We start from the raw sequence: 26,761 nt of genomic DNA, 5'->3' as shown, positions 1-26,761 counted from the left end.
TCCTGTACACACAACTGAATGAGACTATAAATACTGAAGCAAACAAACAAGCCTGCATGGCTTCTGTCTCTCTCATTCCTAGAACAAAGAAATCTCACCAAAAGATCTAAAGGACTCATCAGTGACATCTAGTAGAAAGTGTATCTTGCAATAAAAGGGTGTTCATTTGACACACCATCATAATACATGCATAAATGATTTTTACAGTAACCTGCATGTTATCTCGCTATTACAGAATAAAAGATTTTTAAAAAACTTTAAGTTTACATAGATTTGTTTTTTATCCAGACCTAGTAACTTCCTGTTTCCTCTACAGATGAAATCACTTTGGAGATAATGCAGACATTGGTATGTATCTAAACCAAACAATTTCCCAATATAGCACATCTCAATATAGCACTATGAACGGGCACAGATCAGCGGCAAATGCAGAGCAGCCTCAGTTGGCTTTACCTCACTTGGCCTGGCTGTGGAATACATATCCAAGGAAGGACAGCAAAAAACATTTGAAGAAAAAGGGCAGCTTCAGTGTTAACAGAAGGAAGAGCAGTGAAGGATCATTAGAAATGTCTCTAGAATGTCTTGGATCATGAAAGTGTGACTAAGACTGCTACATATAAAATACAGAGCTGCTAGATCATTCCATAAACTTGATTCTAAGGATTAACTTGTACACTTGTAATCCAAAGGACCATTCAAAGTGGCACTGACTAGGACTATCATCTCCTAAGAGGTATTTTTTGTAACTCAGGTATCTGATCAGAAGTCTAAAAGCTCCTATTTGCTGTGAAACCCTTTCTATCATTATCACGTTTCCTTCTAATGAAATGTCAGAGAGCTGGCCCTCATTAGCCATACTCCTAAACCAGATTCAATTCACTGTACATGCTTGTTTCTGTAAAGGACAGAAGTAAGTACAGCCACTATAATTTCACATTGTTCTTTTTGTCCAGTCCTAGAATAGTTGTTCTGAGTAAAACTTTCAAGAATGTTCTTCTTAATTTCCTCCTGTTTAAATCTTTTAACTTTCCCTAAAATATAACTGGAAAGTTTGGGAGCAATGGAGCGACATCTCTGAAACAAAGAGGCTTTAACACATGAACTGTTAATATTTGCACAATTATCTGAGGAGACCAAGGCTAAATTATTTTTCTGTGCTTCCCACATTAAACTGAAACAGATGTAGATGGAAGAAAGATAAGTACATGACAGATGAAGACAGGCTCACAGCCAGAGGTAAGTCTGCCAAGTGTGACAAAGGAGGTGGGGGGAAGAGAGAAATTTGCAGGACTGTAGCTGTTTTGGAGAACTTAAGACAGCAGGATGTCCTACTTCATCACTTCTCCCTCATCAATCCGTTCCTGGGTATTAACATGCTGCATCGCTCTGCTGTACAGAGATGTCCAAATGAGTTGTTAAATGCATTTTGTGAGTCCCAGCAGAGGTGTAGATGTTTTGCAAGAAGCAGCCTCACTATGAAGACAAGACAGGTAAAGAAGAGGCACACAGGAAAGAAAGTATTTGTTGAAGGTTACATGAAGACCTTCAACTTTCCAACTACACTGACTGAGAATGGACTTCATATTCTTCGTCCTGCATAATGTCCTGGAATACTGCTGGTCTTAGTGAAAGGTGCCAGACATTTTCTTGCACAGAGGATGGCATGTTTGTGTCTTTAAATCATTTCTTGCCTCCCTAGCTCCCCTTTTGCAGGAACAGCTGCTCATGAACTCTCACACGACCAGAGCAGCAGGAGAATGAACGAGAATAGTGTGCTACAATTTGTATTGCTATATCAGACCTTGGCAACTTAGTCCATTGAGAATGAGAATTATGTGCAGAATGTGTGAGAATGAATTCCATAGGAGAAACTGAAAAATTAAGTGACATTTGCCCTGTATGGTTAAATTGTTCCTTCTTAGTCAGCAAAGGAAAACATTACCAATTCTTAATCAGTAATGTAGACAAAGGTGTCCTTACTCAGCTACTAACCACTGAGAAACCACTAACTTGAAGGGCAGATTCATTAAATGGTGGAAATGCTGAGTAACAGAGATGATACCTGCCCAGATCTGAAAAAAACACTCCCAGTTAGATGCAGTAGTTAAAAGCTCTCTTGTGTAACTTTGATTCCACTCCACTACCAGCTACCAAGTCGTCTGTAACACTTCCAAATACCCTTTTTAAACACCAAAAATGGAACTACACAATCTAGAGTCAGAACATCTAAAATTATAGAGCCATCAGGATTTAGAATTCCAAAAATGAGTGTAATATATTCAAAGTGGTAAACCACAAAACATAACTTGGAAAAAAAGACAGTACCGTAAAAACCAAAAGTCTTGCTTCTTTATTTCACCAGTTAACAGAACAACTATGCTAATATGTCTCAAAGCAACTTCTGAACAGGAGTGGAAATAATCAAAGGCACTTGGTTCTTTCTTACAGAAGGAAAAAATATTAACTGGGAGCATGCCATATTAAATTGGTTAATTGTACTTTATTAAGTGACTCTAATCAGATGTTATAAACCAGCTCATTAACCAGACAATGATTTAATGGCTTTATTCATCTGTAATTATAGAACAGATATTAACAAAACTGCACTTGACACAGGTAGGTCTTTATTTAACAAATTAGTCTCACATGCCATTAAAGCTACTCAAGCTTTTTGGCAAACTGCAGTTTTATAGATTGGTGTATTATTTGCAATTATTGCTAATTGCTGTGTGCAATGATTCCAGTATCTCAGGAAGAGATTTGTTGCTGACACTGTTTAAATGTGACAGTTTCACAGGCGACATTTCTGCTACTTGTTTTTGCAGTCTCACTACCCACAAGTGACTGACAAGAGTCTTCCACCCTTATACCTGGAAATACTTTATCACTTTATCTGTATTTTCTCTCATAATGGGCCATTTTACATGTCCTAAAGTATGTGAAGTAGCAGTTGATCCTCAGGCAGTCTGAACTGGATCAGGGGATTATTAATTAAATAAAGTACAATCCAGACACTCATTACCAGGCATTCAAGTGGTTAGAATAGCTGAAAGCCTGTCGCCAACACACAGGATGCATGCTGGTGTCACAAACCTCTCTTTTACACACCACGCCATCTGGAACCAAGGGGAGACAATAAACATCTCACTTCCAGTACAAAACACATTTCAACCGCCAATGCTAGAGTACATATGTGCCATGTAGATATATCCCTAGCCCAACAGATGCTGGCTTTGTTAAGAACAGCGTATTCTCTCTGCACTGACTTCAGAGGATAACACATCAGAGAAGGGATACATTTTCAGTCCCCAGGAATGATGATGTAATCCCTGTTTGTGCCATGTCCATCGTAGCAGATAAACGCACAGCCTCACAGGGCAGAGCAGCAGGCGGGGAGTGCACTGCGCTGTGGAGATAAGAACTGGAGAAAGAGAAAATTCCAGTTAGAAAAAAAATACTTCAAAATCATTCAAAACTCAAGCATGGACCCGACAGGGAACTTGCATCACTCACATTGATGGGATAAGTTATGAAGTTCCTAAAGTTTTTTGAAGACCTAAGGTGCTGGTATAAATTCTGAACGTTACAGCCAGCCAAGATGGGTCGGAAGGGTTCACGACCCATGACTGCCTGACTACGTTAACCTTGTCATCGACCACGCTCATGCCCAATGCAGACCTTCAGATGTTTTGGCACTCATGCATCTCAATGGGCATCACATATAAAAGGATGCAAAAAGGATTAGGAGGAATGAAACAAGGTGACTGTGTGACAAGGCATCTTAACGACAACTATGGGCTAATGTATTTTTCAGTTAAATAAATCAATTATATCTAATTATAGCTATATGTCTTAATTACATCAGCAGTCAGGCTGTGTACTTTGTGAATCCAGTGTCAGAATTTCATTCAGCAAGGAACGGTTAAACTTCTGTCAGCACCCATGGTAGTGTGAATTCACAATCTGTCCCACTGTGGTAACATAATCCTGGAGGCAGCAGACATGAGGCTGGCAGGTGAGCACTTGGATACAGGAGCTCTTTGTGACAGAAACTGCAGAATGGGAAAGCTTACAGAGACCCCAATAAATGGTCTCAGGGTATTCACCTGACACCATGGCATAGTCAGCTGTGGCTGTCTCATTCCTGACAAATGCTTAACCTGCTCTCACAGACCACCCAGAAGCCACGGTGTCACAGCACTTGCAGCCATCTGTTTCCCTTCCTCCTTCTCCTACTGTTCAGAAGCACATAGGTATACTGGTCACGTGGTACATGTACCATCAGCACTACAAGCAGGAGGAAGCTGGGTTTTCTATAATGACTTTTTATATATTTGTATATTATGCTACTGCTAGTCTCTTCTCTGCAACTTACTACTGGATTACCCTATTCACCATTGGATCAGAGAGATCTCACATCTCTCTTATTGACTTCCTCCATCTCTTTCTCCTGATGTGCCATATTGTTCTTGGAGTACAGTGCCTAAAACAGGACCATGGCTTTATGGCTGGACAGGGCTGAAGACCAGCTTTGCTTGTTCTGTCAAATTACATTCTCATTCAGAAAGGCAGTAAACTCATGGTTACTTTAAAAGAGTATTTGTTATTTCTGAACATTATAGCTATTTCTTGTGAGCAATGTGAAGGGTCTCATCACAAAATGGCATCTGGGCTTTCCCATCTCTGTCTCCTACTGGGACAGGGCAACTTTAATGTCTTTAATGGATGTGTGATGTTGTCTAAAATAGGAGAATGGATTCACTAATTTCTCTATACATGGGATCAAAGGCTAAAAGATACTTGTTGAGTTATGAAGTCCTGGCACCCAACACTACACCACATTACAGCATTACCCCTATCAAATGTATCTGATATACTCAGCTTCCTAAGGATGTTACCTGGGCTTTCTTTTCTCTCACTTTTCAAGAGAGGACTGAAATGGAAGTTCAGGATCTTTTCTACATTCATTCACAACTGGTTTATACTCACACGTTACTCTTCTAGTGCTGTCTGTTATCTGAAATAGCTCTTCTACTGCTGTGATAATTGGTTTGACATAGTTCTTAAAAGTATTTATATCCTCATCACATTTTTGCCAGATGAATCGAAATAACTGAGGAGCCTTTCACACCGCAATTGCCCCGTAATTACCCTTCTTCCTGCAGTAAGCCCTCTGCCAAGAGTGCTAGCTTAGACACCAAGACAGTTAAGCCCCTTTTGCCTCAAATGTCAAACCTGACTCTGTCAATGGTTTTCAAAAATCCCAAAACAACCAAGACTGCAAGCTCAAGTTTTCCACTGAAGCCTAGTCCCAAGGGAATTCGGAGATTTCTTTAATTACTTAAAAAAAAAAAAAAAAGAAAGACACTGTGGAACTTTTATTTTGGAGCTTAGATTGCAAGAATTGATTGAAATTTAGACAACTACAAATAATTCAAAGAATCCTACTTGCTCCAGCTCTGTGTAAGACTAGCTCCTTCTATTTCTGAATGCCAAAAAAACAGCTTAACCAATTAATGCTCTACACTCCATAGCCCCCAAACTGGAGGTCTTTCAAGGGGCATGTCAGAAGATTATTCTTAAACATGTTAAAACAAGAACAGAGATCTGTTTTTAGTCAAGAGATTTTACACATACATAGACATTCACTATTACTTAAAGGCGTATTTGTTTTACCTTTGAAAGGAAGACAGTTATTAAGTTACTATCCCTGCATGAAAGATGATGAAATAGAAAGAAATAAATGTCTTTAAATTTTCAACATGTTTTTATTGCAGCCTTAGCTAAAGACCAACAACTATGGAACAACAATCCCTTCAGGCCATCTGAATACAGTTGGGAAGACTAGAAATTGGGTCCTTACATAAGAAATATACATCAATCATTCCCTTGTTATCACTTCACTTTTACTGTAGCAGAATATACTAGCTTCGTTTATTTAGTTACCATCAAATCAACACCTCTGACCTAAATTCCTGGTGCTATTCAAGTCTGAATTCTCCCCTTATTACAATGAGCCTCATACTTTTCAGATGTTTCACCACTGACTGCAAAGATACACTTCAAGCAAGTTCAAGCAGTTCAAGAAAGGAACAGCATTAGTGGCCACCAAAGGAACTCTTGATAATAGTTTCTAAGCACCCAAGGGGCCTAAACCAAGTAGGGGCCTACACCAAGTAGGTTAGCAAGAGAAACTCTCTGAAAATAAAAACATGTTAAGTCTTGTGCAGGAGGACTACAAAATTGGAGTTAATACATACCGTGCTGCTGAGAATGAAAGGAACAGTATAAGGCAGACAGCAGCAACTGACCCTAATCCAACAGTAGTCATGTATCGCAGAGGGCGTGACAGATCTGAAAGAAAACATCACACAATTCAAAGGAACAAATTACTGCAGCTTCAGTCTAGTGACTGAGCAACCGAGTCTGCTCAAAGCTAAAGTACTGCAACAAAAAAGACACCCTGGACCTACTGCTCAGTTAAGCAGTAATGGAGCTAACTGTCAGTAGTTACCATCCAGTTCAGGAAGCAAGATTAAATGGCATATTCCTTCAACATTATTAAACTTCTCTATCCCCCAGTTTCCTGCCATTTCCCTATTTTTTTTCTTTTAGGTTAGATACTAATGTCAGTATTTTCCCTTCTCAATGCTGGCAATATCAGTCTAAATCATACGCCAGAAAATCCCAGTGCTTTATTAAATGGCTCAATGCATTTCCTTCGAATTTTTACCATCTGGACATTCTTTCTCTTCCCTGTTTTCTTAATTTTGTTTTTCCCCCAAGTGACATAATAGAAATAAATCTGGCAACGACAGCCTTACCCAAGCCCATTATACCAAAAGCCATCCAGGGACAGGAACAAAAATCTTACAGCAATTTGCTGTCAAAACCAGAACTACTAAGAACTATTAGTGAAGGTAAACTGAGAAAATAGAAACTCAATGCCTTCCATCCACCTCTACCCCATCTTCAGAAGTAGCCAGAGGCTACCTATTTCTCACCAGATTTCCCACAGACACTCTGGATGCTGGATCTTATTCCTGCAAGATTCTACAGCTCTACTTGTTGGCAAATCTTGACAGCATATAAGAACATATTTACTATTTTAGCAAAAACTTAAATACTTGAAAAAGTGGTACTTAGTGAAATTCCTGTATGTGTCCACAAGAATGCAAGTGCCTGAACATCAGACAAGCAACTTCTGTAACTTAAATCCAACTTATGTGGCTCATCTGAAGGTATAGACACAAAACTGGCTGGGCATCCACCTGGAACACCCTCAACAATTATGTGAAGCACACAGATTCATACAGGGCCATAAGGAGAATCTACCTAGTTTACCATTTTTGTCTAACACTGCTCAGTGAAGCAAGGCTTAGATCTGTGCAACATCTGTAAACTTACTGTGAGTCTGGCAAAATTGTGAATTTCAGACAGGGATCCTAAAAGTAAAATCTCCTCAACCTACAAGTACGTTCAATTTTGGTAAAAGTTTTACCTGTCCTTCTCTAACACCAATTTCTGTAAGCAAGTTATACATCACTACATGTCAGAGGGCAGTCCTACATAAAAACGACAGAACTGTCCTCCCTACACATGGTAAAGTATATCTGGTGAAAAGCTCTCACAATTCATTATTTGTGACAGAAGGAAGAGTGCTTTTAACAGCTTTCTGCCACTTTTTTTTACAATGATTTATCATGCAATGTGTAGCTTTGTCAGCATCTGAAACAGGCCCATCTGGTTTAGACTTAATTTACAGATTTGTTTTCCACACAAACTGAATTAAGAAATACTCCTCAAAGGATACATTGAGTCAAAAATACTCTCAGCCTCTCGCACTGCAGCAGTACATGTACAAACGATGTCCTTGTCTATTAAGTCCATTCATAAAGACAAATGGATTTACATCAGAAATCCAAGGGTCTGACCTGTCCTAGTCCCATCTTCCAATGCCCATATTTTGACCCCAAAACCACTTGTAAGAAAGACAGACTCTAAGCTGATAAATGAAGAATTCGAAAGAGGACAGTTTTCTGTCTTTCCAAAGTTACTTCACAGCTTTTTCTACACAGCTTTAGCAATATAGCCCTCAAACCTAGGTAATTCCCGACCTCAGTCAGTCTCCACAATCACAAACTGCATAAATGACATTCCAAGTGTAGCAGTAAGTGAACTAGGCCACAGGAGTAAACAACAAAAGGCAATCTAGAAATAAACACACAGGTGTCACCAGACAATCAGTAATAGCAATAGTCAGTGGCTTTTGTGAAGAGTGGGGAAGATGCACCTCAAATGCTCTGTGCACCAGATAATTCCAACACACTTTCACACTCTACAGTGTCACTACATTTCCTATCTCCAGTTAGTGAGTCTTTTGACTCAGAAGCATAATTTATAGTCTGTAGGGGAAACAAGAGGTGCCACTTTCTAGCGGTGAATGTTTGCCTTTTGCTGACACATGATTGAACGGGTGAAGACAGTATTTTCTACCAGTGGAAAGGAGAGGAATTTGATCTCCAGTGTATTCCAAACTCATCTGATGTGAATTCGTTCACTGGAAACATTTTATAGACAAAAAAAACAACCCAAAGATAAAATCACACTGAGAAATTCACTGGCTTTTAAATTTATGCCATTGTAGGCATAAATTTAGGAAATTTACGGCACTTCCTAATTTATGGCACTTTCCTAAAAGTAGGCACTTTCAGGAAATTGTAGTTATAAGCACAAAAATGATTTTTTAGATTTTTTTTTTTAAATTTTATTTGTCAAAGTTAATAAAAGGATTTAATCCTACAAGGACCACCTGAATATATAACACGGCTTCTAAAACCTAGCATGTTTTATTTAAAAAAACCTCTTCAATGTGATACAGAAATGCCTTAAAACCGGTTTCTAAAATTTCACATCAAATGATTTGTGCACAAAAATTGCTGTAAAGATTTGATTGGGATGCAAAGAAAGGGTAATATTGAAAACCCAGGAGAATCCTGATAATTAATTTTAGAATGGATTACTGAATCCATTAGAATGCAACACTAGGCAAATTTGCTGCCTCTAACCTTTCCAAATCACAAAGTCATCCAACCATTAGTGGGAAATGAAGAAAAAGCCACAGCAATTATTAGTTTAGGCTGCCAAGCAAAGCCATGACAACTTTCATTTTCTCATTGAAGGAAAACTGACTTACTTTTAATTTGTGCCCAAACAGCACAGGACTGTGTTCTCACCTGAAAATGAAAACATAAATCTCATGAGAGAAATTCTTTATCATTCTGCAAGAGCAGCCACGCACAACAAACTGTACTTTATAACTACCGGGAATGGAGTTTGTTATTCCCCTGGTAGTAGCTTCTAGCTTGTCTGAAAATATTATAAAGATTAAAAAATTAGAGAAAGAGATTTGATGAAAAGCCAGCTCTAGGCTTTTACATCATCATTCTTCCTTTCTTTCTACAACCTAGGCATGCAAATAACATGGAAGGATGATGAAAGCTGCTTGGATAAAAATGCAGAATTTATTAAATGCTTTGAGAAGGCTGAATTTGCTGTGCTAATTCTGTCTCCATGTAGAATATGTATGTGAAGTATGGTACTTTGTGCCATGTTTTTCAAATACTAGATGTAGGGCTTTAAGTTACGACAACTTGCTTGGTAATTTTAATACCTTTTATGAATATTTACAGTTAGTTATTCTTCACAGTAGTGGAATAAATTTTATCAGGGGTCTGCTTTTGCAGACTTGTTTAACAAGTTTGGGTTTTATACACTAAATTTTGGTCTCCTGTAGAGTTTTATTTTGTCCAGCGCTTCACACTCACACATACACGAGAAGTTCTATTCCAAGTTCTATTGTCTACTGTATAATCACTGTGAAGTTTTTATAGCGCTTTTTAATGTAATTTCCTATTAAATGACTTTCACATATTTTCACAGAAAATATAAATACATATTTTTCATGTTTTGGCACATCACGTTTCTCTAAATAACTGTACACTTCTTCGAAACTGAAGGCTACATTTTTAAGCATTTCCACAAAAGGGCAAAGACACACTTGTATGCCTAATATTACTTTTGTATGTTAGTATGCTGAATTGTGGAATTTCATGCTTCTTAAAAATCATTTTTTTATATGGAATTTTCTGTTTGATTAAAAAGACAATATACCAACAAAGAAAATCCTCTTAGGAGAGGGAAAATATTGGTAAAGGGGTGGATTTAGGAATTCAACTAAATGACAGGTTCTGGGGGCACTGGTTTGAGTTCCGTTATCTTGAAATAGCTGACAAGATGACAAACTCCAGCTTACAGGTAATCAGTCATTTCCTGACACTCAGAGAAGTTACAGAGCTTCCAGAAATCTCAGCATCAAAGTTCACTGATCTGCACCTTAGTAAATCATCAATTCTATTCCACTGGTGAACTAGCACCTTTCCAGAAAACTGTCACTGAAATGACTCCTCCAAATACTTAACCATCCATGGATCTCCAAGTCTGTATTTCAACCTGCATATTCACAGATAGCTAAACTGGAGATAGAAACCTCTTCCACAGCTGCACACTTTTAAGAGTTCTGAAGAAATGAGAAAACGTTTTCCCAAGAACATACATGTTTCTCAGGTGATTTTTACTAGGCTAATTTTAACATACTTTTCTCACTGTAGGGGTCATTTTTATTCCAATTTTCCAAAATGCTCATAACTTCTTTTTTTTCCTAAAAAGACTCAGGCCATCTTCACCTTTCATAGTCCTGCTCTTCTGTTACGTGCACAGACCGATCGAAAAAAGCTGATGATGACGCTGCACTGAACAAAAGCTATGCTAAAGAAATTAATCTCCACTGAGTTTAAAAACCTTTTTTAGTTCTTGCCCTTCACTACAAGCTTTGGCTCTCTGTACAGCATGGAATCCATAAAGTAATCACTGGAGATTAAATTAGGTACCAGATGGGTGTGAGTTATTTAATCAGCAGTATCTGTCATGCAGAAGGACATTTTCAAGGGTGGACAATTTGTTTCACCTAAGTGAAACTTTCATAATAATGATAGTAAATTATCATTTGCTACCAAATCTTCCCTTGGTCTCCATCATCCCTATATTCTAATTGCTAAAATGTGAAAAATGCTAATTTCCATTATCTCAGATTTCCTAACTGCTTTCCTTGTACATTCCCAATGTTCTCCTCAGGTCATCTGTCTAGACTTTTAATACATCTGAATGTCTTTAAAAATTAATTAAGAATTCAAAATCCTCCACTTTGAAAAGTAAACAGAAAATAAAACCAAAGGCAGAGACATCTTTCTTAGGACCTCCAAATCTGAGTAAGGGACAAATGAACATGAAATCAAGAAAAAAGAACAGCTTACTTGTCCTAACTGTCTCCATACAATTTAATCCAAACTGATTTTCCCACACTTAGGTGTCAGGCGATGAAGTATACCTGTCAGGTGTATTGAGGAATAATGGCAATAAAAGGTCACAACCAAGCCACAATTTTGCAGCATGTGTGACAGAAATTGTACAATTCTCAACATGAAAAGAACTGGAGCCAGAAAGGACTCCATGGGATGCTAGACACAAAAAGTACAATCATGAAAACATTAGATGGGAGTCTATGACATACATTTCTAATATATTTACATATTAGAATGTGTTCACAAGTAAAATACACTACAGAAATGCTGACTTCACATGTACTAATCACAGAATTATTATTATAATACTTGAGGGCCAATTAAAGAGCACATTTTTTAAAAGCAGACTTTGAAATATCAACTCTTGAATGCAAATTCAATTACTTAAGCAATCAGATTTTCAGAAATATTCAAAAGCCAACAATCATAAATTTTTAATTCAGAATTTTACTTCTTCAAACCAACAAAATTACACAAAATAAAAGTGAAGCAGAACTGAAGCTAAACAGTACTTCTGAGCCACAGATCTGAGTTCCATTTAAAATCAGCAGACCTGGGAATCAAATTTGTTTGGTTTTTCCAGTCCTCATAACGACTTACAAACATGTATGTAACTTTACTGACTTCAAGCAACAAAATCCATACAGCAAAGCGTGTAGTATGGAGCTGACACATTCTAGATGAAAGGAGGGTAAAAGTGCCTTCTACAAATAACGGTAATGCTGTTCCATTAAATCACTGGCCTAGAAAACAGACGTGGAAATGCTAAAGATGGAACACCAGGAAATAATCTACATGAAAGAGAAGAATAATGTAACTGAGAAGCAGTTTAACAAACATCTGGTTGAGATGCATAAACAATCTGTACTGTTCTGTGCAAGAAAAGTCTCAACAAAAGTGAAATGTTCTCCAGTATCAGAAAATATTGATGGGAAAGAGCTATGGAAACCATCAACAAAATCCAAGGACACATAAACCGAGTTCAAGAATGTAATTAGGAGCACTTAAGAAGGCTAAACTTGCATACATTTGATTCATTAACAATCCTACTCCACAGCACAGATTTTTCTAAAAAATACATTTCATTGTCAAAATTCCAGGGTACTTTGGGTTATCTTAATATTAGTTATGAACTGAATGCTTTCAAATGTCCTTTCCCTACTTATTCTCTCACATAATTTTAAAAAAATCATGACAACAGACTGGTATCAGGATCAGAAGTTTTCATCTATGCTATTAAATCTTCTTAGACTATTGTTGAAGTGGATGCCACAGAAAACTGCTACACAGATTAGCAGATACCAGTAAAAGCATTTGCATGTCCTTGTTTTACTTCACTTGCTTTGGACTGAGGTAGTTATTATTTCTTAACAGAGGTTGTTTTAACTTACTGAGATTTCTGTGTAGGCTTTTAAAATTGTAGAGAATTGACTCATGGATAATTTTTTTGCATGCCTCCTTGCTCCATGCTGCATACTCAAAGCTCTAAAACTCTCTTTATTGGGGTGGAAGGGTGAGACACTGTTCAGATGGTTTCTTCTTTAGAAGTGTTTGCTCTGTTCCCATTTTACATTTGACATTCAGGAACTGTATGCATGTGTAAAGTCTAATCCCTGGTCCATATGAGAAATCCTACTGCTGAGATTTATATTATGAAAAAAATTACACGCTGTTGACCCCTGAGACAGATCAATGATTGGAAAACTAGTGGTATAGTGGCATCACGGGAGGCACGACACTGGAGCATGAAGCAGCTGAGATGTACATTTTAGAAACTGTTTCTAATTAAACACATAGTTAGTTAAAAATTAAAAAATACCCCAAAACAACAAAACATTGTGCTAGCAACACACTCATTTCCACAAGGCTTTGCCAGGGGAGCTGGAGTTGACATTCATCGCTACATGGGAGGTAAACATGATAAATAATTTCAGTCAGCCCTTGTCATTTGGAGAACTGAAATAATTTGTTACAAAACATTAAAAATTAAAATGGGTGAATTTTTCATTGCTAAGGAGTAATTTTCAGATTCTCATACTAATCTTTTTCATTAAATTCTGGCCTAATAAAGGCACTCTCCATTACTGAGGTCAGCAATGGCCCAGGATTTTTAGTTTTTTCCATTGTTTGCCTTTTGGCATCCAGAGTTGCTCCAACATTACAATGATATAAATATCTGTAACATATTACACATGTTGTTTAATGAGCTTCAGATTTAACCTAATTCTGTCAACTAACAGATCCTTGCAACATCATAAAAAATTGAACACAAAGCTAACATTTTCCTTTTTTGCCAAGCACAACACAGGTGAAGAAAAGGTTTTAAAACACCCATTACCTTATTCCACTCACTTATTATTCTCAAAAAAACACAATACTCTTCTTCCAGCTTTAAAGGAGCATTATAAAACTTCCCATAGTAATGTCTGTCTCCAAGAGTAATTGACATGTTATCTGCAACATCCTTTGCCTGAAATTCAGCTGCCACATATCCTTTAACATTAGTGGTGTTACTGAAGAAAGTCACAGCAGCAAAAGAGTCACAAATAAAAGTGCTTTGCAAATCCAAGGGAAGCACAATCACTTGATAAACACTAGAGTGAAACAAAAAAACAGTAAACATTAGCCTTCACTTCAATGTACTAAGTACCAGACATTAATTAATTCATGTTATCTTTTGTATTAGCAACCTCTCAAATGCTTTTTATTTCAGTGAAATATTTCTCTGTGTGCATTCTCTTGCATTTTTAACAAAAAGCAGTGCAGGCACAACTGGTCCTCTGCACCACATGGACATCAACTTTACATGTTTAGTCATGTCCAGAAACCCATCAAACTGAGTTACTGCAGGCTATCCCTTGCTCCTCTCATCTAGCCTGTAAGTTTGGCTATAAAATAATATATCATTGGCTTCTAAAACTAATTCATAACTTCTCAGAAACAAGGCTTTTTCTGTTTAAAGAAGCAGAGGACAGATACCATTTGTAAAAAAAAAATCATCAAACCTGTCGTGATATCTCTCAAAACAATGTTTAGTCTATGGTATCCCACCATATGAAGACTAACTATTAGGGCTTTTAAACTAGTCATTTCCTGAAACATTATTAAACATTTTTCTGCTTTAGTGTAACGTTGAATTATTATTATATTATTCCTTCTATCACCAGCAGCACTTAGTAAAGTATAAGTGCTCTTTCTCCAGATATATGTATTTTTTTGGTAGTAAAACACTAATAAAAACACTGCTTCAGAATATGCACAAATACAGACATTTTTCACCATTTCCTTTGGCTCCTATAAAAAAACGCACTCGCTGCAGGAGTTTCTTGGAAAAGAAAAATCACAAGGGTATTGCTGTGCTTGGATCTATCAAAAAAAATCTACTGTGCCTTCAGTTGGGATAAAGGAAAAAAAAAACAAAACAAAAAACAACAATGAAGACTCAGAATTATCAAAACCAAAATTTTGTTCCAGAAAGCAGGGAAGAGTCTAAAGCCAAGTATTACTCTGCTAAGGGAGGAGAAACTGGGAGTTACAGCTTGAGTCTTCTCTCATTGCTAACAAAAACAATCTAAGCCCCACAAAACCTTCTAGTATTTAAGTAATATAAATCTGCAGAAATGTTTTTTGAAAGGGTGAAGAGTGCACAGAGGCAAACCTGATCGGTCCATTTCGATCTTCTGCTTTCCGGAGTCTGAGCAAGGGTGCAGAACCTTTTGCTGCGACATATTCTACATCTGGGAAAGGGGGATCTAAAAAGTAAACAAAATACCAGTGCTTCAGAGAGGTTTTTGAAATATTTCAGGCATGAGAGTTCCTAGCAACTTCTTCCCCAAAAAATTCCTCAGTTAACTGAGCCTCAAACCCCTGATGACTGAAGTCTGCCAGCAACATAAATAGTCTGGTTAAGAAAAACACACAGTAAATACAAGCATGATGGCATGGCAGTCCCAGCTCAAACCCCTGGTACTGAAGTATATCTGCTACCTGGGAAAAAGACAGATGTCTAAATCAACAGTAGGCTACAATGAAATAAGACAGGAAAGATTTATTGTAAGAAGCTGTGTTATTTACTAGACTAACTGAAATGGTCAAGAAGATGAAACTCTGGGTGCATAGCCCACTACAAGAAATAAAATCATAGGAAAAAAGGAGACTCTATTAGCACCAAAAGCACTTTCAAGATGGCAACTTCCTTAGTTACTGCTCACAGTCAGCTAGCAACATCCCCAGCCTCTTAAATTGGATTTCAGTATGGGCATGGAGCTCTAATTTGTTTTAGTGAGAATTTGCATCAAGGCCAAAACTGAACAAACATTTCTGCCTCTAATTTGGCAACTATGACAGCTGGCAATGATGACAGCTGCACACTGACAAAGACTGGTGCTATGACAATGGAAATTACCACCCTCAGCCTGGAAGCAAAAATGAAAAGTGCTGCAGTGTGCACAACAGAGGGAGCAGAGGGTGAAGCACTGATACTCTACCCCAAAAGTCTGAAAGAACTATCAAGAGATATTTACAAGTTTGGCTAGGCTGTTTGTATACTGGTCTGCCAAGCTGCTGATGTGATATGTGACTAAGAAGTAACAAACACAGTGCTTATGTACAGAAAAACAAGATGTCAGAGATCCCTCAGAAAGAATAATCAAAGTCATGGAGACAAAACAAAAGAAAAACAATGCCTGTGTTAAGTCACATTAGGCAAAATCTTGCTGAGACGCATGGATTTTCCAAACAGTAGCTGCACATATATGTTGAAACACAGAAAATCATTAGTTTAGCAAGAGAAACTGAGATTTGGTAGAACTGTATAGTGCATAAAAAACTGGTAAGCAGGGAGTTTGCAAAACACAGCATGTGTTTTGCAGAAGTACTGGGGTGCAGGAAGGTTTTAAGAAGAGTTCCTCCAAGACTAAACAAAGTCCGTAACATGTCTGGCATTTTCTTAACAATCATGGTGTAAAATACAGGTGTGTAAAGACAAATTATTTTGTTCAAACAATTTAACTGTAAGTCTGAAGCAGTGTGGAAACACTATACAATAAATACTGAAGCACCTTTACAGCTGTTGTTTTGTAGAAATGGGATTAAATTCACCATTATGAAGTACAAGGTACTTGCGGCTACTAAGAGTAATTTATTGCTGTGTGTTTTGTAGGGTTTCTTTGAGTAGTAGGAAGGGCTTATTAGTACATCTCAGAATGGGTGTTAGTCACCAAAATGACAAAGGGAGAAAAAAAAAAAGACTGCTCTAAAAAACTGCAAGAACAGATTTCTTTAACACTTAGAAAAGTATCACCAGAAGAAGGCCAGGAGTGACCACTTCATAGTATCTGAAATTCCAATCACCACTCCAGTAGAGCTAAATTAAACCAGTGCAGAGGATGATTACAAGAAAGATCTAAATAAAAGAAGAATTGTTTTATATGAAGGAACTGAAACCTTGCTTTTGTGGGCTATGAAAAAGAAATTTGAGAGTTTAACTTTTCAATTTAAGCAAAGTATGCCTAAAATAAACAAAACAGGTCATACAAGCATCCCTCACAAAAAACCCTCTTGCCTACCTTTGTCAAAAATCACCTTCAAAAGAACCTCCTGAAAGCTTATCAAGCCAAATTAATTCTTCCGGTAGGTCCCTTTAACAAGTTCTCTTCAAAACTAGGCTATGGGTGAACTACCAATGAAGAAACCAGCTACGAATGTGTAGGGCTGAAATAAGATTTTTAAGTAGCAAAGACCTAATGTTCTACACTGGCTTCCCCCTAGCAGAGATAGGTCAGAAAAGTCTTTAAGACAGGTTTCTGAGTTAATGAAGTCTATTGCACAGATGTCTGCAAGAACAAAAAAATGATCTTTACTTCAGAGAGTCTTTTCAATACTTCTGTACCTGCAGATTTGTCCTGGTTCCAGCTGGGACAGGGTTAATTTTCTTCCCAGCAGCTGGGAAGCATAAGGAAGACAATCTGTCTGATTTACTAAGAAAAGTGGACAACTTACACCAATGATAAGTAGTAGGAATAATAACAATTAGAAAGGAATTTATTTCATTTTTGGTCCAGGAAGGAAACTCTGAAGGAGTTATTCCATAAGCAGTTATTTGGCCACCATGACCTTTTAATGAAAGAAGCATCTTTCCAGAAATGTAGCATTTTAAAAACAAGTTTGCTGTGAGGTCACCATAATTTCCAGATTTAAAAATCCATGTGGAAAAACCAGTGACTTAACACCATCTGAAACAGTGGGAGGGAAAGGGAGAAGGCTACAGAGAGATGAGGACTTGTACTAGGTAGGCTGTGAGAAGAATGCAAGATCCTGTAGTCTACTGAGGTGCTGTTAGCACCCTGACTTTGTTAAAGGGTTTGGTTTTTTTTAAACTCTTTACCAGCAGAACACACTAATGTATCTGTAGCAGCACTCTGAAAACACAGAAGGACATAGCAAGAAAGGCAAGTATGTCCAGAGATAGTCCCACTCTACCTCTCTGTCATAGCAGGGCTACCTTATGAACACTTTGACATTTCATACACAGGCTCATTTTCCACATTAAGTATCTGTTTGCTGAACCTACCTCTGAACACCAAGGCATCCTAGAGGAAAGAATCACATGCTAGGAACTGCCTGCCATTGCAACAGCACAGGGAAACAGCACACACCTCCATGCTGGACTAAAAGCCTGCTTGCTCTTACAGTGTACTTAGGCCTTCCAGAAAAAGCTAGCACGTTGGAAGCAGTTCACTATTAGTCATTAAGAAAGCATTGCACAATGGAACAACTACATTTCTTTCTTTGATCCTGGAAATACAGTTTACTTCTTGTTTTAAAGCTCTGTTTTTTTGCTGATACTGTGCTGCAGTCTGAGGACTCCACAGGCAAACTGCTGCAATACAAGGAACACAGGCATTTTTATTACCTTCTCCACTAGTAACAGGATACTGAAAGCTGTTCCTGTCATCTGAGCTTTTGTACAGCTCTGAAGCTGTTAACTCTGAGACAATACTCTGCTACTTATCTTTGCATATCTAACACAGGCAAGAAAGGTTTTCCTATACACAGGCATGTCAAGAAGAAATGTACAAATCCATTTCTAATCCACCCTATATATGGATATGCACAAAACCTGGGAAACGCAATTGTGTGTTCCTTATTAAAAAAAAATCTTTACTTGGTGCCAGCACAGCTGTCTTTACAGCTACTGATAAAGCTTTAAAAATCGTAATGAAAATGAATCAAGAAGTCAAAAATCAGATGGCAACTCTTCTAAAAATTTCAGGGAAATCAAATCAAAGATTCATCTTCAAGCCAAGTTCTAACTGAAAAAACCCTGTTTGCTGATAAAAACACCATTTGCACCATCTTCATGTCCTGCAAACAAGGAACTTTTTAAAAGGTTATTTTAAGACTGTAAGTCCAAGAAGTATCTACAGAATTTTAAAACAAGGAAGTCAAACACACTGATGTAAAAAAATTTTACAAATAGCAGAGATATAAATACAATAGGAAAAGGTTTTTATCATTTGTATTCTCTGAAGATGGAGTTTACTGTACATATTACGCTTTAACAAAAGGGAAAAGATATTTTTAACCTGGAGAAATATATTACTAAAAGAAGGCAAGGAAGGAAAGAGGCTGAATAAATAAAGATCACATATACAGAAAATTATCATTTAAATCTTCTTTAAAGAGCAATTCATCTCTGGAAACCCCATTCATGTGATTCCCTCTGCTGACTGCAGCCTTTGTTCTCCTGCTCTGTGGCTGAATGTCACAGCATCCCACTGATCACAGGAAAGGTATGAATTCAGGGAGGCAGACAGCACAAGTGGGAAGGCAGCCTCAGCCCGGCACTGTGCCATGGGCCAGTACGACTCTACTTGCAGAGGTGAGCTTTGCCGCCTGCAAAGGGTTGGGCTCCTGTGCTGTGTGAGACTGAGCTCTGCTTCACAGAAAGCCCTTTCTCTTTGGGAAAATACTCCCCAAGCCACCATGTCTTTGAAGTACAGCGGTCTCAGGGGAAGGAGGAAAGGTCTCAGGAAAGATGCAAGCAGGGAGACAGGTTTTAGGGAATCTTGACTGGGACCTCTCAAGTCTCCAACATGCCATTAAGCGACCTGCCACCATGCCTACAAGCTGGTGTGCATCACAACCACGCAACAGGTGTGAAGCCACTTTGTGCACCATCCCATTGGCTCTGCCCAAGCAAGGGCCTGCAGTGGCATCAATTCAAGCTGCACACCCCATCAGGGCAGCAAGGAGATATAGGAATGGATGTGGGACAGGGAAGAGCTCTAAGAACAGCTGTGTGGGCTCCTTCCTCTGTAAAGCCCCTGACAAGGGCTGAAGATTCCTGGGTAACGTCACAGGTAAGAAAACCAGGAGGTTCATCTCAGGTCTGTAGTATCTTCCTCAGATTGTGAGGACTGAGAAGCCTTTGGGAACAGAAAAACAAGCCCCATCCTGCAGGCGTGTCAGCTTCACACAGCCGCTTTCCATCTGAGTACCCTTCAGCAACGCCCTTTTCCACTTGCTGCCCTCCAGCAAGGTGGATCAGCTCTGCCAGGGCTTTCCTCAGAACTCCTGTCACAGTAACACTGTGCAGTGCTGGCCAAAGGTGCTGTTCTCCTGAGCTGTGCAAAGACAAGCTGTCCACACCTGGCTCTTCAGGCCAAGCAGAATGGAGCCTCCTGGGACCCACAGCTGGAAGCAAATCCTGTTTTGTGTTGTTCATGTCACAATAATTTTATGAACTTGAATATCTTTAGCAGTTTCTCTCAAAATGGCATGGCTTGCTGAGCCTTCTCAGGCTTTCCTCAGGAGGCTGACACCAGGCACCTATCACTGCATTGCTGAGGCTGCCACAGACTACACCCTTTAAAGTAAACACACCTCCATCTTGCTTTTTCTTGTACAAGCCATTTCTAGCTGGCATTACAGTCATGTGTTCCCCTGAGGCAGAGCAGCAGGCAGAGCAATGTGCTGAGCAATGAGCAGAGCCCACAGGCTGACAGGGAGGAGGGGGCTTGCAGAAGGCCCAGGAAAAGCAGGGCAAGATCAGGGCCAGGCTGCCCCAATAGAATAAGAAATACTAACAAACAGCCAGGCAGGGATCAGTCTTGCTCACATTGCTGATATTCAGCTACAAAGCCAGTGAAAAAAAAAAAAAAAAGAGGAAACGTAGCGTGTGCTGCTCAACTGGCTGAAACCCCAGGTCCACAACAGAGAGGTACAGGGCAGAACAGCCCCAGGACACGACTCGAAAGCAGGCACATGGCCCCTTTGTCATCCTGCTTCTCTTCACTCTGCACATGGTGTCTTAATGTAATTTTACTGCCATGTGTTTACACGTGCCAGCTGGATCCCTATCTCCCGGCTTATCTCTACCTGAACCTTTCTCATCTGCTGCCATCTCCTGTGGTTCTTCCCATTGTGTTCTCCAGGAACAAAGTTTGAAGAGATAAAGTACAACCTATGTAATTCATCCCTGCTGTCCTGCAGACCCCATGAAAGGTGCTGAGGGTCTGCCACCCGAATGTGAGCTGAGTGCAGTTTGCCCAGGGTGGCTGGGGTGATGGTATGCTCGGCCTTTCCACAACTGTGGACTTGCTGCAACAGCATCCTTAACCTCAGATGGAGGGAGATGTGTGCTGAGATTCTGCAAACAGCCACTTCTGCTCCCACAGCACTTCCTAAGCTGCCTATAGAACCTCTCCTGGGCAGGTAGAGAGGCGCAGCCTTGCACTGGCCCTTGCGTGCACTCACTGCTCTTGCAGCACTGCCTTCCACCCTGACCTTGGCTGAGCTCAGGCCACTCTGCAAAACCTGGAGCTGGCTCAGGGGGACCTATGGCGGAGGGGATCAGCAGCAATTCATATGCACCAAGGGGAAGGCACTGACACTGCCCCTGGCCATGGGAGGGGAGGAAAATTTGGTCAGGGAAAACTGAGAGAGGTGCTTTTTCAACTGAGAGGCATGAGGAAATGCAGCCCTACTTTTTCCTTTGACTTCTGTGAAGCAACCCCCAAAGTAAATAGTATGAAATCAGTTAAATTCCAGGTAGAGACAGGTTGTGGGTTTGCTGGTTGCAGCCTTTGTGCTGACAAAGAGGTGCTCGTTGGCACTGGCATTTTGGCGCTGCAAGAGCTGGAGCTGCTGGCACAGTGACCCTGGGGCAAGGATTCAGGGTACAGGTGAGAGTAAGCTGCTGGACTGAAAACCACAGAGCGCTGCTCCACGATGGGGTGGGCAGGACATGAGGGCAGGCAGGCTGGTAAGCTCTAGCTACACAAAAACTGCACCAACTGCCCACCTGGTTTGCTCAGCTACAGATTCAAATCCTGTCCCTGCTCCTCTGTGCTGAGAAACAAAAAATTTCACAGCTTACCAAATGAAGAGCAGTTTTCAGAGAACGTAAACCATGTAAACCAAAGTGTTACCATGCTTTCTCACAAAGGAGGGAGGGTACACAGTTTTTAGATGTAGTATTAACTGCTTCAATAAGACTTGCTTTATTGCACAGGTAACAGTAAAAACAATGTGAGAGAGCACTGTCAGCAGCTTAGCAAAACAGAATGTGTAACTATGAGCAATTTGGCTTAGGAAACTTACAGGACATAAGTCATCAGCCTGATAACACCAAGCTGAGTAGAGCCAGTGGCACATTTGAGGGACAGGATACCAACCAGAGGGCAAGCTCAAGAACTTGGCCCATGAGAACCTCATGAGGTTCAACAAGGCCAAAAGGTGCATGGTCCTGCACCTGGCTCAGAGCAACTCCCAGTATCAATACAGGTTGCAGGATAAAGGGATTGGGAGCAGGAGAAGGACTTGGGTGTACTAGTGGATCAAAAGCTGGACATGACCCAGCAATGTGTGCCCTCAGCCCATAAAGCAAATCATGTCCTGAGCTGCATCAAAAGCAGCATGACCAGCAAGCCAAGGGAGTTGGTTCTTACCCTCCATCCCACTCCGTTGAGACCCTGCTTGCAGTGCTGTCTCCAGCTCTATGGCCCTCAGCACAGGAAAAGACAAGGACCTGTTAGAGCAGGCCCAGAGGAGGCCAGCTCCAGAGTTGGGAGTTTTCAGCCTGAAGAAGGCTCCAGGGACACCTTATTGCAGCCTTTCAATACTTAAAAGGGGCTTATAACAAAGCAGAGGACAGACTTTTTAGTAGGGCCTGTAGTGATAGAACAGGGGGTAATGTTTTTAAACTAAAAGAGTGTAATTTTTTACCATGAGACTGGTGAGGCCCTGGCACGTGTTGCCCAGAGAGGTGACAGATACCCCATCCCTGGAAATATTTAAAGTCAGATTGGATGGAGCTCTGAACAAACTTATCTAGCCCATTGCAGGGGAGACATTTAAACGTGCCTTCCAACCCAAATCATTCTATGATTCTCTGTATTTTAAAAATGGAAGTACTAGCAGGATACATGTGTGACTTTTCCATGCATAAATTCATAGCCAAAAAAACCTTACAATCTCTCTTCTTCCTCATTATAGCCTATTCTTGAATTGTCTTATTCCACTTCGCATTCCATTCATTTTACTTAGTGCTAATTATTCTAATTAATTGCAGACAACAAAAAGGCTGATGCAGATATGTTATTATAAATTACCCGAAGCAATAGTAAAGAACCCCCAGTACACATATATGGAAACAACTAAAAAAGCAAAGAATTTTGTTCAGCATATAAAGCGTTGGCTCTAAAGCACTGACTGTGCAACCTGTAACAAGTGCTTTGTAAACATAATGCCAGAGGGGATCGGAATTATCACAGTTTCATAAATATTTATAAATACCCGTGCTATGAAGGTCAGCAAATAACAAACAAGTGGATATTGAATCAATTTAAATACACATTTGAATAATTTCTCCATAAAAATACAAAGTACGTGCATGAACACCTGTATGGAAGTGTTTACAGGATTGTCAACTAATTTCTTCCTTGCATGAAGAAAAAAAAAAAAATCATACTCAGGTTTTAATCACTACCTTTTCCCTAATACAGAAATTAGAAACTCCCCTCTACAATACTCATGCTCTGAAGCTGTACACTGTAATGGTCCATCTCTCTGTAAGTACATGATATGCTGCCATATTACGAGCTGTCTCATCACCACATCCCCAATAATCTTTTACTTCCTCACTGGAAAGTAGATTTGGATTTTCTCTCCTTTTCCAGACCTTAAAAAATTGAGTCAGTGTAAACCTTCTTCATCATACAACAAAGCAGAAAAATAATATATCTTTTATGTATGTGTATACATTCATAAGCAGGCAAACAAATGAGATATCACAACCTGACCTGTAATGTAGTACAATTTTCACATACTGAGACAGAAGGGAAGGGCTCTAAAAGATTCTATATACTATGTTATGGAATTCACTCTTTGAATTGAAATCACTTTCTAGACTTCCTGCTTGACCTATATGACTCACTTCTGACCTATACATTCACACAAAGAGGGAGAGCACACACACAAGAGTAAGCGACTTGCAGGTATATCCTGGACTAAAAAATACTGGCAGCTGGAAAACTGTCTGAGGTACACACATGCTTGATCTCAAACCTACCCAGTCCCACTGGCAAGGATACATACAAATATGTACAGACTGGCAGCATGTGTGACCAGTAAACATAAAACAAACTCAAAATACACCTTGATCATACACACAAAATCAAGAGGAAGATGAGTCATGAGAAATCATTACTGAAACTAATATTAATTATTTTTTCAGTCTTAAAAGTGTAATGTCTTAGGTCACACTGGTCTGCTCTAAACTAAAAAAACCCTAACCAGACACTGTAAATAAGTAGGCATTTCTTCCAAAGAAGCACAGTTCTGTCACATCTATCATAAAGAATCTAACCCAAAGCAAAGTTTGCAAACAGATTCAATTATGAATAGTACTTCAATGTGTCTTAACTGAAGAAGTTGCTCTTATTTAGGCAATAAGAAGCAAAAACCAATAAATACATTGGCCCTTTCTGTTATTCTGTTTTTCAAACACTTGAAAGTGGTTATAAAATTCAGACTTCTTAAATTCGTATGTGAAAACCAAATTAAGAACAATGCAGTGTCTAAACATGCCTTAATAAATGATCTTCAAAAAGAAAAAGAAACAGGGCCATGTCTAATAGCATAATTTCAACAGAAATAATGAATGAGAAGGTACACTTACAAAACAGTTTTTTCAAAACAGATATGAATTCCCTTGCTTTAAATACAATCTTGCTGCCATCACTTTACAGCTACAATACAGTCATTGCCAAATCCTTTTTCGTAATTGAGTCAATTTCCTATCTCAAGTACACAGGTGCTGATACCTTGATTAAAAAAAGCTGACAAGACATAGAAGACTATGAAAGATGCCTGTTATCGGAAGTAAGAAAGAAACAGAATTTCAATCATCTATGAAGGCTTGCTAGACTATATTTAGTATCCACAACATGATGGGCAAAACTGACTTTGTATTCCGCATAGGATTATTTTTGAAGGATGCTACTTGCCAGGGAGAAAAGTAGGTTTTTAAGCCCCAAGTTCCTGCTTCTTTTCCTTAGAAAGGCTACAGATGTAATACATCCTTATTCAGGAGATATACATATATAAATATATAGATATTCAGGATATAGAAGCTGCTTTCTTTACTTGCATTTACAAATCTTCCTTTATTTGAATAAAGACCCAAACTTATTGCTAGCATTTACATGCTTACTGTATTCTGCAAAAGTCTTTAAGAACTTACACAAATGTCCTTGTCAGGAAATTAAGTCTGATAGGCAGTGTTCATCTAGTTCTCTGGGACATGTCTCTTCACAGTAGCTGAAATTCGACAGTTAAGATTTGCCGAACTTCAAAATGCAGGAGGTTTGTAAAGATGTATCTGCCCCCAGCTGGGGAAACAGACCAACTGCACATTTGTTAAAGGATGCCACACGGAACCTTAGGCAACAAATGAGGCCACCTGCAGTGCATTAACAGCAAAACACTTTCCCAAGTCTCAGCTTCCATAAGCCTCTGTGTTTAAGACATATCTTGCATACAGTACCATTTAGCCAGGAAACCACCAGCCAAAAAACACTTCTCAGATAAACTGAAACCATTCCACCCACCTTGAAAACACATCCATCTGGTTTAACAGTGTACATAATTACAAAATAACAGGAGAAGTGAAGAAAGAAATTCTACATCTACTCAAAAAATATATATATTTTATATAACACATATTTATATATATATCAGTTGAGTTGCTTGTACAGATAATTTAATTTTTGAAACATAAGGCACAGAAGCCAAAGGGACACTGACAGAAGAATTATTTTAACTGTACCCGTTTCACCTTGGATAAGCTGAAATAGAAACAAATTTAACATCATTATTTGGTAACCTTTGCAGCATGATTGCTGTTGGCTTTTTAATTTTCACTTCATTTCAACCACCAAAAGACCTACTTTCAGCTTTTGGCTTCCATTAAAGAAAGCACCATATGAAATGCATGCATTGTAAGTTCATTCATCTTTAGATGAAGATTCCTAATGACAGATCAACACCTACCTTTTATCATTCACTGAAAAAAGTAAATACCAGCTATAAAATGGTTTGTGTAGCAGGATCTCCTTTCAAAATGGAAATTACCTAACTTTTACAAAAAGACGTTTTTTGGGGCTATGCATGTGCATTTGTTAAGTGCTGGCTCAGCAGAGAGGAAAACATGCCAGCTGCCAAGGCAGAATCACACAGCACTTGCCGCAAAGTGTTCTCTAGAGCTCTTCTGATTAAGTGACCTGATATGATCCTGCAGAGTTTAGGAAATATCATAGCATGACAAAGCAAAGAGCTATGCTTTTACTCTAAGCATGTATTCAAAAATTACCTCAGTCAACCAAATTCTGAGACAGCTTAATTTTTACAAAGCTACATGTACTCACAAATTCATGGGCACTACGTCTGAGTGACAGCTTGGATATTTCTGAAAACGAGTTATCAAACCACTAATTTCGTTTAAAAGTATCTTTAAGAAACCTGAGATAGTCTGTCTTTCATTAAACTTAAAAACCTTACATTTACTATTAAAAGTTTTGAAATAGTATCAACTTCAAAACCAGCACAAATCCCCAGTCCTTCACAAGCAGTCAGCAGAGAATTGGGTCCATCTAGTGGCTTAATACCGTTAAAGGCATCCGGAGAGCTTCCGTGTTTCCTACCTCTTCCAATTTGTGGCCCCCAAGGGAAGAAGGATTCCAGCACCAGACACTGGACTTCAGAGTGTAACCGTAATAACCTCATACAGAAAGTCTGACAGTACAAGGATGGTGCAAAACAGTTCTAAATAGAAGATT

General features: G+C 39.0%; 1 protein-coding gene across 6 annotated transcripts in view; it reads right to left on the bottom strand.

The window, feature by feature from the left end:
* Window positions 1-2,322: 2,322 nt before the first annotated feature.
* SUSD1 (sushi domain containing 1) overlaps window positions 2,323-26,761 on the bottom strand; it is a 48,051-nt gene continuing 23,612 nt past the window's right edge. For 2 of the 6 annotated variants that reach the window (XM_062017780.1, XM_062017782.1), the window contains exons 12-16: window positions 15,079-15,172; window positions 13,759-14,014; window positions 9,197-9,236; window positions 6,261-6,354; window positions 2,323-3,421 (exon numbers count right to left, since the gene is read on the bottom strand). In XM_062017780.1, the coding sequence (XP_061873764.1) occupies window positions 3,283-3,421; window positions 6,261-6,354; window positions 9,197-9,236; window positions 13,759-14,014; window positions 15,079-15,172 (623 nt within the window). In that variant the 3' untranslated portion in view covers window positions 2,323-3,282. Of the gene's footprint in view, window positions 3,422-6,260; window positions 6,355-9,196; window positions 9,237-11,372; window positions 11,447-13,758; window positions 14,015-15,078; window positions 15,173-26,761 lie in introns of those variants that run through there. The other 4 variants (XR_009820826.1, XM_062017781.1, XR_009820825.1 and 1 more) reach the window with 4 other exon arrangements.

This window comes from Colius striatus, chromosome Z (assembly GCF_028858725.1).
Source record: "Colius striatus isolate bColStr4 chromosome Z, bColStr4.1.hap1, whole genome shotgun sequence".
Taxonomy (NCBI): Eukaryota; Metazoa; Chordata; class Aves; order Coliiformes; family Coliidae; genus Colius; species Colius striatus.
This window is presented reverse-complemented; position numbering and strand designations above follow the sequence as displayed.